Consider the following 12,303-nt stretch of genomic DNA (forward strand, 5'->3'; position numbering starts at 1 on the left):
AGGCCCTTCACAGGCAAGGTACCTGCCATCCGCCCAGCTCTGCCGACAACCCATGGCTCAGCTGGTCCCACTAAAAATCCAGAGGAATGGTGTGGCGACGCCAGAACCTCTCCTCAGGACTTACAGATGAGTGTAACTCGATCCTGAGGGGGCGAGGGATGTTATGAGCGCTAGTGAGGAGGAGCATGTAAGGGTGGCTGGCTCGCCCCCGCTCTCATCTCTGAAGCAAAATGCAGGCCTTTTCTGCTTGAAGAAGTACGACCTGAAGCAACTCCGAACGCGGCTTGCTGTTGCTGAGCATTCAGCACTGGTTCATCAGCCCTGTGGACGAGAAGCCCTGAGGTCAAAGCGAGCGAGGGAGCGCACAGCCTCCCCTCAAGGAAATGCCTCGCCTCCAATATCCTGCTGAAGTCCATAGCAACTAGTCCCGCTGAAGCTCAGCCAGCTGGAATTAGTGGAGCCAGCCGGCTGCACGAGGAGGAGATCAGCGGTGCTGCCTGCTCTGTGCCCACAGAGCTCATAAAAAGGGATTAGCATGTTAACCACATAATTAAACATGAAAAACTGAGAAGACATCTTACAAAGTGGGTAAGAAAACTCAGAGGTCACAAAAACAGATCTTGTTCATGCATCGGGGCTTAATTATGTAGAGGCCTCCATCCAGACTAGAGTTTCCTTAACTTCCTCATTTCATAGAAACATAGAAACAGAGCGAGTCAGAACGGGGCTCCCGGGCCATCTAGTCTGACCCCTGGCTCCAGCCAGCTCTGCTCATGACATGCCCACCATGTGCGTGCCCAATTTCCATTGGGTCATAAGAAGTACTCTGCTGAGAAAGGGAGGGAGGGGTCTTTTGCTAGATGCAAGCACTCTCTCCCAGACAGAGAGGGAGGGCCTAGCAGAGATGGCAGTGGAAATGCACAACAAATGCAGGCTTTCAAAGAACCAATCGCAACAGTTTTCACCCGAGTCTGTTCACACATTTGGCAGTCAGAGTACCTGAGGTGCACAGTGTCAGTACCTGGGAATTAGCTGGGCCCAGACTAGAAAAATGAGGAGCAGTCGACTGCCATGGTAAGCAGGCAACTTACAGAAACAGGGGCTGGTTTATGGGGGACTTCGATTTCCCCAGCATCTGTTGGGAGAGCAGTTCTGCTGAACGCAGCCACTCCAGGAGACTCCTGGCACGTGCTGCTGATCACCTCCTCCAACAGAAAGTGCAGGAAGGGCCTTCCTTTCCTTGACTTGCTCCTACGCAACTGGGAAGACCTAGTGGACAAAGTGGCAGCTATGGGAACTTTGGGGGGAAGTGAGCATGGCATCCTCGGGTTCTTAATTATAATGGAAGCAAAAGCCAAATGTTGCCAGATATGTGCCCTAATTAAGAAGGCCAATTTTAACAAACTCAGAAAAATGGTAAGCAAAGTCCCACGACTCTAATGGGAAAAGGAATCCAAGATGGGAAACCTTAAAAAAGAAAATCCTGACGGCACAACTACATGCAATTCCAACAAGGAAGAAATGTAAAAGACAACAGAGGAAGCGCATGTGCTTCACAAAACGCTTGGAGATGACATAAAAACAAAAAAGGACATATATAGGAAGTGGAAGGAAGGCCAGGCTAAAGAGGAAGAATACAGGCAGGTAGCACAGAATTGCAAGGGTGGAGTCAGGAAAGCTAAAGCTAGGAATGAACTGAGGCTAGCAAGGGATGCTAAAAGCAATTTAAAAAGCCTTCTTCGGATACTTCCAAAGTAAAACACGGGGGGGGAGGGTTCAACTACTCAGTGTGGACGGCAAAATGCTAACAGATGACAAAGAGAAGGCAGAAGTCCTCAGTCTTCTCTCAAACATAATATTTATGACCTTCCCGATAAAGGGGAAGTACAAGCTGAAGGCACAGGATGGCAGCTCAAGTTTGATAGGCAAATGGTCAGGGATCAGCTAATTGGGCGGAATGAGTGCAAATCTCCAGGGCCCAATGACTCCATCCCAGAGTCATACAGGAGCTGGTGGAAGAACTCTCAGGACCACTGCCTGTTACCTCTGAGAAATCATGGATGACAGGAAGTACCAGGTGACTCGAGAAGGGCTAATGTTGTCCCTGTCTTCAAGAAAGGAAAAAATAAAGATGAACCTGGGAACTACAACCTGGTCAGCCTGGCATCAATCCCTGGAAAAATCCTGGAGTGGGTCATAAAGCAGTCGGTCCGCAACCACCTTGAAAACAATGCAGTGATTAGTAGAAGCCAAAATGGCTTTCTCAAGAACAAATCCTGCCAGATTAATCTGATTTTGTTTTTTGACTCCCTGGTGGACTGTGGGAGTGCTGTGGACGCCATCTATCCTGACCTTAGCAAAGCTTCTGGCAAAGTGCCCCATGATGTCCTGAGTAGCAAACTAGCAAAAAGAGAGCGAGGCGGAACGGTCAGGTGGATCCACAACTGGCAATGGAATCAGACTCAGAGCATGCTCACGAATAGCCCCTTCTCAAACTGGGAAGAGGAAACGAGTGGGCACTGCAAGGCCCATTCCTGTGCCCTTCAACAGTTCTACTAATTAACATTTGCATTAATGATTTGGATGAGGAAGTGCAGGGAATGATTATCAAATTTGCAGATGACACAAAATTGGGTAGGATCTCAAATACCCCGGAAGACTCAAGAGTCTCAAAATAAATCAGAGATCAAGTCTGAGAAGCAAACATTCAGCCCCATCACGTGCTCCCTGCTCTACCTGGGAATCCATGCACAATATCTTGAGGCCTTTTTGCCACTGTGGATGCTAACTCACGGTGTTTGTTTTTTTAGTTTGTTTTGTTTCTTATTGTAAGCTGTCCAGAGACGTTAGTGACGGACGGGGCAGAAAAGTTTTAGATAAATAAATAAACTTAAGAGGGGAAAGGTGAGATACCGGCAAATCCACTTTCAACTCCAGACAGGGCAACCTTTCCTTCCACTGACATCATTCCCCTCCAAGACCAGATGAAAGCCAAGCCTGCCTAAATATATTCCTCATCCTATTTGAGGAATGCTTTTGCAAGACAGATGGGAAGCATCTCTTGTTGTTTCTCCTTCACTTCTAGGTGGTTTTTGGCGCCGCTGCCCACCAAACTGTTCCAGAGAGGCAATGGAAGGAAGCGCATTGCTATGTTTCGGCTTTTACCTGGACAGACGGCTCCTGACAGGGATGCCTGGGCAATATTCCTTGGCTCTGCAGATTCTCCAACGTGGGGCTGCCCCAGCATCAGTTTTGCTCCCTGTGTGGCTAGCATGGCTTTCCTCTGTTCCCGGGGTTGATGGCATACAAGGTTTTTGGGCACCGCCCACTCAAGAGGCCCATAACCGCCAGGACTCAGAGACTCGCTGGCATCCTGTGCAGAGCGAGAGGAGTTTTGCCCCCCCCCCCCCCGCTCCTCCCGCTCTGCACATGTGCCAGATGGGGGCCTTCTGGATGGGGAGGGAAGGAGAGTGCAGAGACCCAGCGTATCTCCCACGCCTGCCTCTGTGCTCCTTACCCCTTCTGCGCTCCAGAAAGCCAGGGCAACTTCTCGACCTCGGAGAGGCTGCTGGCACAGTTCTTTCCATGACAGCTGCAGGGGAGGCAGCAGAGCGTCAAAGCACGGATTCCCAGCTCCGGCACTGGAGCTCCATCTCCAGCCCTGGATCTAGGAACGCTGGATTTCACATGGCCCCAGATGCTGCCTAGAGACCAAAGGGTCACTCCCTTAATGAGTTCGCTTCACTATTGCAGTATTTCATGCTAACTGGGAAGACGCAGTCTTTTCAATGTCTTTAAGTTTTTGCATGTTAAATATTTTACATTATGCATGTTTTATTGGAATCTTTGGAAATCGCCCAGAGAGCTTTGTCTATTGGGCAGGGTAGAAATGAAATAAATGCAATTCCACAGAACTGCAGAGTTGGAAAGGGCCAGTAAGGCCACTGGTCCAACTTCATTCAGGACTCCAATTTAAAGAATCCCGAGCAGATGCCTATCTCGCTGCCTCCAGCGTGGGACAGCCCACGACCACCCGAAGCCATCCGTTCCATTGCCCAATGGCACTAACAGTCAGAACATTTTCCCTGATGTTTTGCCAAGATTTGGATTCCTGTAACTTAAAGCCGATTAAGCTTTTCTCCGGGGTGACTAAGAAAGGGTCCTGGCCCTCTGTGTGACAAGTTCAGTCTTCTCTTCTCAAAGCTCCACATTCCCAATTCTTCCAGTCTCTCTGCATACAGCTTTGTTTCCAGTCCCCCAATCATTTTTCTTGCCCTTCTCTGAACCTTTTCCTTACATTCACTCTTATTGCATCATGCCTGTCTCCTCCTCATGCCATCCTTCTCCCATCCTAACTGCCGAATAAAATGTAGACTGGAAGCCCCACAAATGAGAGACCTGTTTGTTTGCTCCTTTTCTGCATTTCTTTTTCCTAGAAAGGTTAGCCTGAAACATTCCTCTGCAGTCTCAAGGAGTGGAGAAGGTGTCACACAACATACAATTTGTACCACTTAACAGTAGTCAAGAAGGTAAGTCCAACAGGTCTGTATAGCTCATAAAAAGTAGCAAAAGCTTATTTCCACTGTTGATTTTAGCATCAAGGAGAAAAGAAAAATCTTAATGGTGAACACTACCAGCTTGGCTCTAGAGTAAACTTCAGCTTTGCAGTCTCTTTCTGACAAGACATATGGATTTTTTTAAAAGTGCCTAGTTTTTTGTGGGTTGGTCAGAGTAATTTATAGACTACATTAAAAAAACACTGACTTGAGAGAATTTAACATGAGGTAGGTGCAAAGAGGTTCAATGTAACTTTTAGCAAGGGCAGAATTTTTTTTCTAAAAGGAAGGCTCTTAAATGATTGGAAAATGATCATCTCCAGTATCAAACTACATAAAGCTATTACTGTAAAATATTTTTAGATGCACATACACACATGCTGCAAAGTGAAAAAGATTCAACATTTCCCAGTTCACCAACTGCATCATCACAATGTAGCCAACACCTGCACAAGGACAGCAATTTGATCTGCCCTTCAGTGCTCTGCCACCAACATTAGTGAATGCCACAGTTCCACAATACACAGCAGGTGTACGAAGCATGGAAACCCTCCAGATGTTATACTGCAACACCCATCATCTCTGGCCACTTGACTGGGACTGATGAGTGTTGGACTCCATCCACCTCTGGAGACCAAAAGTTGCTTGCCCTTGTATAGAAGTCAGCTTCCCGAGAATCTTAAAAACAAGTTTCTAGCCCTGAATATATGATTTAACGGGCATAGGCAACACCTGGCAAAGTTTCAACATTCAGAGGGTGGAAAAGATTTTGTACAAGGGATGAGGCTTTTGCATCCTGTTTGGCTCTATGGTAAACAGAAGGAGAACATATTATGCTCAGCAGGGAAAAGTACAGAATAAGCTACGCCTAAAATGCAGCTTGTCTCAGTGCAACGGCAGGATTAATTCTGTAGCATGAAGTGCACACAAGATCTGCTGAAGCATTATTGCCCAAGAAGAATGGCGCTTTTATTTGAAAGCTTTTGGTAATTTGGGCAAAATTGGAGAAGTGCTAGCAGGCATTAAAAATGGCGAGATGAAAAATCGCAAGTGTACATCTAAAGCAAGTTGTGCCTCTGACGGACATCTTGGTTGTTTTGTCACTTCTTCATTGCTAAGACTGCTTTGGGGTCTCTGACAAGCGAGGGTCACCAGTCAGCACGTGAAGAAAGAAGCAATTCCTGAAGGGATGGATTCCCACAAGGGCTGCAAGAGACGTGAATGCAACCAGGCCAAAACAGGAGAGGTGGAGCAGAAGATCCTTGCGATACGAAACTGAGAGCAAGCTCGTCACATGCTTTCAATACCAGGCAGTCACTTCACGCTGCGGGCTCACACGTAACGGCACAGCTGCATGAAACAGATCGGCCACTGCATGGCAGCTGCCATTACCCAGCGGCAGACGCTCTCGTTCAACACAATCTGCAAGTCACTTGCTCCCATGTACAGCCATTTGGAAACAAGGTCAAGGAAGGTGAGAAGGGTAACTCTGCATCATTAAGGCTGGAAGGGAAGCAAGTTTCCACAGACTTATGGGGGGCAGAGCAAGGGTGGGGGGGGGAGGAGTCAGCGAGAATGGGTCAGTTGAAGAGCCGAGCCAAGAGAAAAAAACAAAGACAACAGAAATGCTCACAGAAGGTACTTGGGCCTTGCTCGGTCAGTCACTAGCCCAATTTTTTTGGATGGGCAAGGTTTTTGCAGACTAGGCCTCAGATAACTGGGTAATTTAACATCACACCTTCCCCGCAAAACAAAAACACTCAAACCAATAAAATGCTCATCTGAGTCATGGCCAAGATGCGAGCGAGAATCCAAGGTGCAAACATGTCACTTTTTGTTCCTTGACAGCCAATGGAAGGTTTGTACCACGTGGTACAAACCACATTGTACCACGTTTGTTCCTGAGACCAACCTGCCTTCAAAGCTGACCCAATATTATGATTAGTTACACAATCGGTGATCTATCAGTTCATCTCCTGATGTTTTGCACTTCAGCTTTCAGCATTCACGACTACTCTCAGGGGCTTCTGGGAGCTGAAGTCCAAAGCACCCGTGCTGCTATTTTCTGCTACTGGTGGTCCACAGTGCTACTCTTAGGCAAGCAGAGTGGCTACAAATGGGTTTGGAGCAACCTGTCCCACCGAAATTAATGTTCTGGGGAACAGTAAGCAACTGGGTAACCATAAATCTTTCCATCTCTCCCCCCCACGCCAAGAATTCATTTCTACCGAAAACACCACCTCCCACCGCAAGAGAAACCCTTTTGGCAATGGTGGCAAGTTGCTCCAGTTCAGGCCGACCCCACAGGAAGCCTCTTAGTGGCCTTCCTGCCTGCCTGATGCTGGCGTCCTTTGCTCTCCCCGCATCCCTGGCTGCCAAGAGCAGGCGACACAAACTGCGAAATGGGAAGCAGAGGAGCAAGCGGGCAGCCCATGGTGAAGGCTTCCACAGGCCACGGAGCTGCCCTGACGTGCCGGACTAGAGCGTCAACGGGCAGCTTCAGGAGGCGCCAAAAGAGCGATCGCAACTGCCCATTTGCTGAAAAACAGTGAGGAGATGGGTAGGAGAAGAGACACGAAGCAGCTTGCCCTGGCTTGACCTCTGCCTGGAGGCAGTGGTTCCCCTCACCCAGAGGCGGAACGTACCTGTGCGCACCCCATCGCCTCTTTTCCCAACCAGGCAGAGAGCGTAACGTGCGAGCGTCATGCGCAGTGAACTTCACCGCTAATCCATGCTGGGTTCCCCCGCATAAGCGTTTTGCGGGGGCAGAGCTGCGCTAATCGCGTCTCTGCAGGCACAGCTCTCCACATGGAGCACCCTTCGCACACTCTCCACCGCTGTATACGCACCCCTCTCCCTTTACACCCGCACGATGTACAAACCGGCTGGCAGTGTCTCCCAAATGCCCGCATTGTTTAACAGCCGGTCTCGCTGAAGCGCAGAAAGCAGAGCAGTGTTAGAGCAGCTCCCCTCAGCACCAAGGGGTGTCTGCCAAGGGCTGTCAAAGCGTCAGCCACGTTGAAGGTGGGCCCAAGGCAGAGAAGTACCCGAAGGGGAGAGGCACCCACCGCATCATGTGGCTTGGGAGCCCAGACGACACGTGACCTGTGGCAGGTCACTAGTTCTCACAAAGCGTTCCCCCCCCACCGGCCCGCCAAGCTCCCCGTCGCCTTTTGTGGCCCTGAAAGGCAACTGCAGCAGCGGGTTTGCCAAGGCAAGCTCATGCAGACGTTAGTATGAGAGAGGACCGTCCCGTCACCACACACAAAGTACCTTGAAATAACCTACTTGGAAGTCTCAAATGCAGATAGGTCTTCTGCCCTGGGCTTGAGGCTAAATCGGCAAAATGGGAACAAACACAAAGAAGGTCCTTTGTGAAATCAGGAGGGCCAGCGTCCCAAAGGTGGATTCCTTACAACACTACGGGATTCTGCCTGGCGGTTCCAACCCATGGGCACGGTTCCCCAGGAAACCCACTGCTGTGGCTTGAGCAGCAGGACATTCCTGTGGGGCCGTGCTCCATATTAATTCAAGGGGATGGTAAGACTAATCGGATGTTTTTTCCTCATTTACTAATACGCCAGAGCTGGCAGCTGCTAAGGGCTGGTCAGCTCAACTTGCATGCGTGGGGGATCCCTTCTTTGTCCTAGCACTAGACATCGCTCAGCGTGTGATTGAGAGCAAAGATTTGCCATGCAGGCAGACATGAGATCTGTTCCGATGACTGTCCTTGGGAGGAGGTTTATTGACAACACTTACATACGCTCGACATCTAAGCACACTCTGGAGCAGTGAACAATAAAAGATAACAAGAATAAAACAACCCTAAATTAAGATGTTTTTTTAAAACAGAGCACCAAATTAAAAACATATCCGGTTGATCAAGGAAGTCTTCTAGAAATACCGATGCTGTAAACAACGCAGTGTTGAAGCGGGGTGTTTCAGAGAAAGGGGGCCACCGCACAGAAGGTTCTTCTCTCTTCTCAGGTCCATGTGCCATCTGTCTGTACCATCAGATGACCTCAGTGATAGGACAGGCAGACAAGGGAGAAGGCACTCTCTTGGATATCCTAGTCCCAAGTAGTTTAGGGCTTTATCCATTAGTAACAAAACCTCAAACCTGGTTTTGTTACTGATAGCAAATAAGCAACCAGGACGGTTCCGTCAGCCAATGGCCTGCATGCTGGAAAGTGCAGCTCCTGGCACAAACACGCTGCTGTTTTCTGGCCTAGCTCCAGCTTCCAGACCAGCCTGAAGGGCAGCCCCACATGGAATGCTTTGCAGCACTCCAGTCTTGAGGTCACTGGTACCACGGGGGCCGAGTTATTGCTGTCCAGGAGAGGCAAGAGCTGGCAAACCAGCTGCAGTTGTTAAAAGCTGCACCAAGCTGCCAAGTTGTCCATGGGACTCCGGCGACACTGATGCAAGCTCAGCTTTCACCAGGCAAGCCTGATCAAGGCAAGCCCTAGTACTGGTAGACACAGGAGAAACCCAGAGAGGTCCACACAGCACGTAACTAACATGGGCTGCCCTTAAAGATGGGGAAGAAATTTGGGGAGTTCCTGTTTTCGTGCAAACTTGGATAATTTCATTCTTTTAGGCCACAATGCAAACTAAAACTCAGTTTTCCGAATTTTGAAACACAGCCCTCCAAATAAAAAAAGAAACATAAAAGAAAATGTTCAAATATGCATTGTACTGAGAAACTTATTGGCAAAATGTATGTATTAGGGGAAACGCACACAAAAATGCTTATCAGTTTTCAGCAAAACTCTTTTAAACCTCTCAGAGTTGGGAATGAACTGAGCTTAAGACTGGATGAAATGCCAGGATCTGAGTCAAACCCACGTTAAGAATGGAAAAATAAGAAACTGGAGAGGAGCAAAGCTGACAGGAATTCTCCATCCCTAGGTGCTGCATGTGTGCATCGACAAGGCTTAGATTGCTTTAAAGACAGGCTCAGGGAGATGCGCAGAGGACAGCAGCGGCTGGACCCGAGAGCCACAGTAGCTCAATGAAACAACCACGCTCTGAAGCTGGACACTGGGGCCAACTGCACGCAGGCCCTGCTCGTGCGCTTCCTGGCAGCGCTCGCTGGCCACTGGAGGGAAGAGGCAGCTAGATAAGATCGGCTGCTGGCCTGCTCCTACATTTGTGTGTGCCGAATTTGGGAACGGTCAGTTAGCTGCCTCTTTCTATTTAAAACGTTGGTCTTTCTTGGCTTGCGGAACTTGGGTCAGGGGCCAGACTGAAGGGACAGGCATTCCCTCAGCCACCACCCCCCACAGCCTGACACAGCAAGCTTACACAAGAGCACTTCCGGCAGATATAGCTTTTTCAACCTGTTTATGTCAACCTGCAGCTGCTAAGATTTCCCTTTTCTGAACTTCTGCTAATGATTTCTTTTAAAAACCAGGCGTGTTTTTCGCATCTTAGATTGGGAGTTAAGCTGGCCCTTGGGTCTGAAAAGGTTGCCACTGTTGGTCTACCTCACAAGGCTCTTGTGGAAAAAACATGAGAGAAGGGATAGGAAAGAAATCAGATTGAACTGATGAAATGAGGCAAGGCCAACAGCTCCCGTTTCTTGTGCAGAACAATCCATAGCAGCCTTCTCCAGCCTGTTAGCCTCCAGTAGCTGTGCTGGCTGAGGATGATGGGAGCTGCAGTCCAACACTTCTGGAGGGTGTAGGTTGGGAAAGGCTGCCCCACCAGCTTCTTACAACATTTGCTCTACCTGAAGGCTAAAAGAGGAGCCTGTTGCTTAAAGAGGAGACAAAAGCCCTGGTGATTTAAAGATATTCCAAAGACTTCTCTATACTCACCAAATAGTCTTATATATGCAGTTATCATTTAGCTGAAATGGGAGCCCTACAGCAGGTCAAGTGCGCAGAGATTGTCACAAAAGAAGGCCATTTTAGCACAAGAAGTTTAAAATAAGCATTGGTTTTGCCTTGTCTCCAGTTTCATCTGCCTTGAATAGGATTCATAATATGGGGAGGGAGGCATCAAAATGATGTTTGAAGGGAATCTCTGTTCAGGACACTACTGTGGGGCAACGAGAGGGGAAGGATTCTGCTTTCATATCCTGCCTGCAGGCCATCCAGAGGCAGGAAGCCAGAAATCTGGACTAGCTCCACCGTTCTTCTACAAGGCTTTCCGAATGCCACTATGAAACGATTGCATTTCCCCCCTGCAGTTCTAAATGGTTTTCTGCCACAGCTCTTTTCATTTATAAAAGGAGATCTCCACTCCAGAACATACATGCTGCCTTTCATTTAAAAAGAAATACATCAATTAGGGCCACACAGCAGCAAAGCTGTAAAAAGGAGAGGGGGCTGAGAGACAAGCAAACCTCAGCACAGCCCACACCGCAACAAGCTTCCAGACAGCAGCACTTTCCACTGGCACAGGGTAACCCAGCCTCCCCACAGCTAGATGCCCTCCAGATGTTGCAGAATGCACCTCCCCAGCACTCATGATGACTGGCTAAGTTGGCTGGGGCTTATGGGAGTCACAGTCCAAAACACCTGGAGGGCGGAGAGAGGGGGGCTGTCTCTTGCTCATTAAGCTTTCCAGATAAATTCTTCTGATTCTGAGGAGGTGGCAGGGGATGGGGAGGCGAGAACTTTGAAGTTCCGAGGCTACCTAGTGAAGGTTCTCGGGCAGAGCTAAGAATTGGCTTGTTTTGAGGGGGGTGGAAGGCTTTTTGGGAGGGGAGGGGGAGCAGAGGCAAGACCCAGGCCTTGGCTCCGTAAGGCGGAGATCCAAGAAACATGCTGCCCCATTAGGGGGTCTCCCTCAAGCAGCAAGAGCCACCCCGAGAGTGGAGTCTGAAGCCCTACTGAGAGGCAGGGAGTGCAGGAAAGTCCTCAGTTTGGATTCAACTCTTTACATGGGCAGATGCTTCTCCCTCGACTTTAGGAGCAATCTGTTAAATTTCAATAAAAGAACTGCACTTCAAAGGATTGTCTTACGTTTGATAGCCAGGAGGGAAGATGGAAGGGTTGGGCTCCTGACCAAGAAAGGACGTCAGGTTGCAGAAGGCTGCTGGGGTGGATTGCTGAAATGTGCCACACCTGCGGCTGTCTCTGAAAAAGGCCCAGAAACGTCAACTGAGCCACATGGGGCAGCAAGACTGTTAATGGGGACTGGCTCATGAGAAAGGATTTTCCAGCTGGCACCCACTCCAAGTGCTAGTACTATTGTTCAAGACTCTAAACGGCGCGTGGCCAGAGTGTCCACAGGACTGCCTCCTCCCATAGGGAGCTACCTGGACCCTGAGGCCGTCTTCAGGGGTCTGTCTATGGGAGCCCCTTCCAAGGTCATCACCAGGTTGTGGCACGCAGAGGGAGCTCTCCAAAGAGCGGTGCCGGGCAGGCGAAGACCTTTCAATTTTCCCAGCATTTTAACAGTTTCACTTTTTAACTTTATTGCATCCGCTGCTACGCTTCTACCCTGATTCACTTGCTATCATGACTTTGTTGTTTTAAATTAACGTTTGCCTGTGCATGTGTCTTTTAAACCTTTGTTTAACTTTTGCTAACTGCCCAGAGAGCCTCAGCTATTGGGTGGTGCATGCACACATACAGCCAGCTTACAGCTCTAGCAAGCCATTTTATTACTTCAGTTTACTGTACCACTGACAAGATTTCCTGGCTCCTGGGGTCCACTGAGCCTCTTCAGTCCTTTGTGGAGGGGCAGGGGAAACTATCCCTTGTGGTGGCTTGTTAAAAAGGGGGTGCTTCTG

The 12,303-nt window shown here is 49.0% G+C and overlaps 1 protein-coding gene across 5 annotated transcripts in view; it reads right to left on the reverse strand.

The window, feature by feature from the left end:
- NF2 (NF2, moesin-ezrin-radixin like (MERLIN) tumor suppressor) overlaps nucleotides 1-12,303 on the reverse strand; it is a 100,648-nt gene that overhangs the window by 21,154 nt on the left and 67,191 nt on the right. For 2 of the 5 annotated variants that reach the window (XM_044449004.1, XM_044449003.1), the window contains exon 16: nucleotides 7,845-7,889. The exons of the other annotated variants lie outside the window; for them this stretch is intronic. In XM_044449004.1, coding sequence (XP_044304939.1) covers nucleotides 7,854-7,889 — 36 coding nt within the window. In that variant the 3' untranslated portion in view covers nucleotides 7,845-7,853. The remainder of the gene's footprint in view (nucleotides 1-7,844; nucleotides 7,890-12,303) is intronic. 5 annotated transcript variants of the gene reach the window in all.

This window comes from Varanus komodoensis, unplaced genomic scaffold (assembly GCF_004798865.1).
Source record: "Varanus komodoensis strain SLA01 unplaced genomic scaffold, ASM479886v1 scaffold56, whole genome shotgun sequence".
NCBI classification, from domain to species: Eukaryota; Metazoa; Chordata; class Lepidosauria; order Squamata; family Varanidae; genus Varanus; species Varanus komodoensis.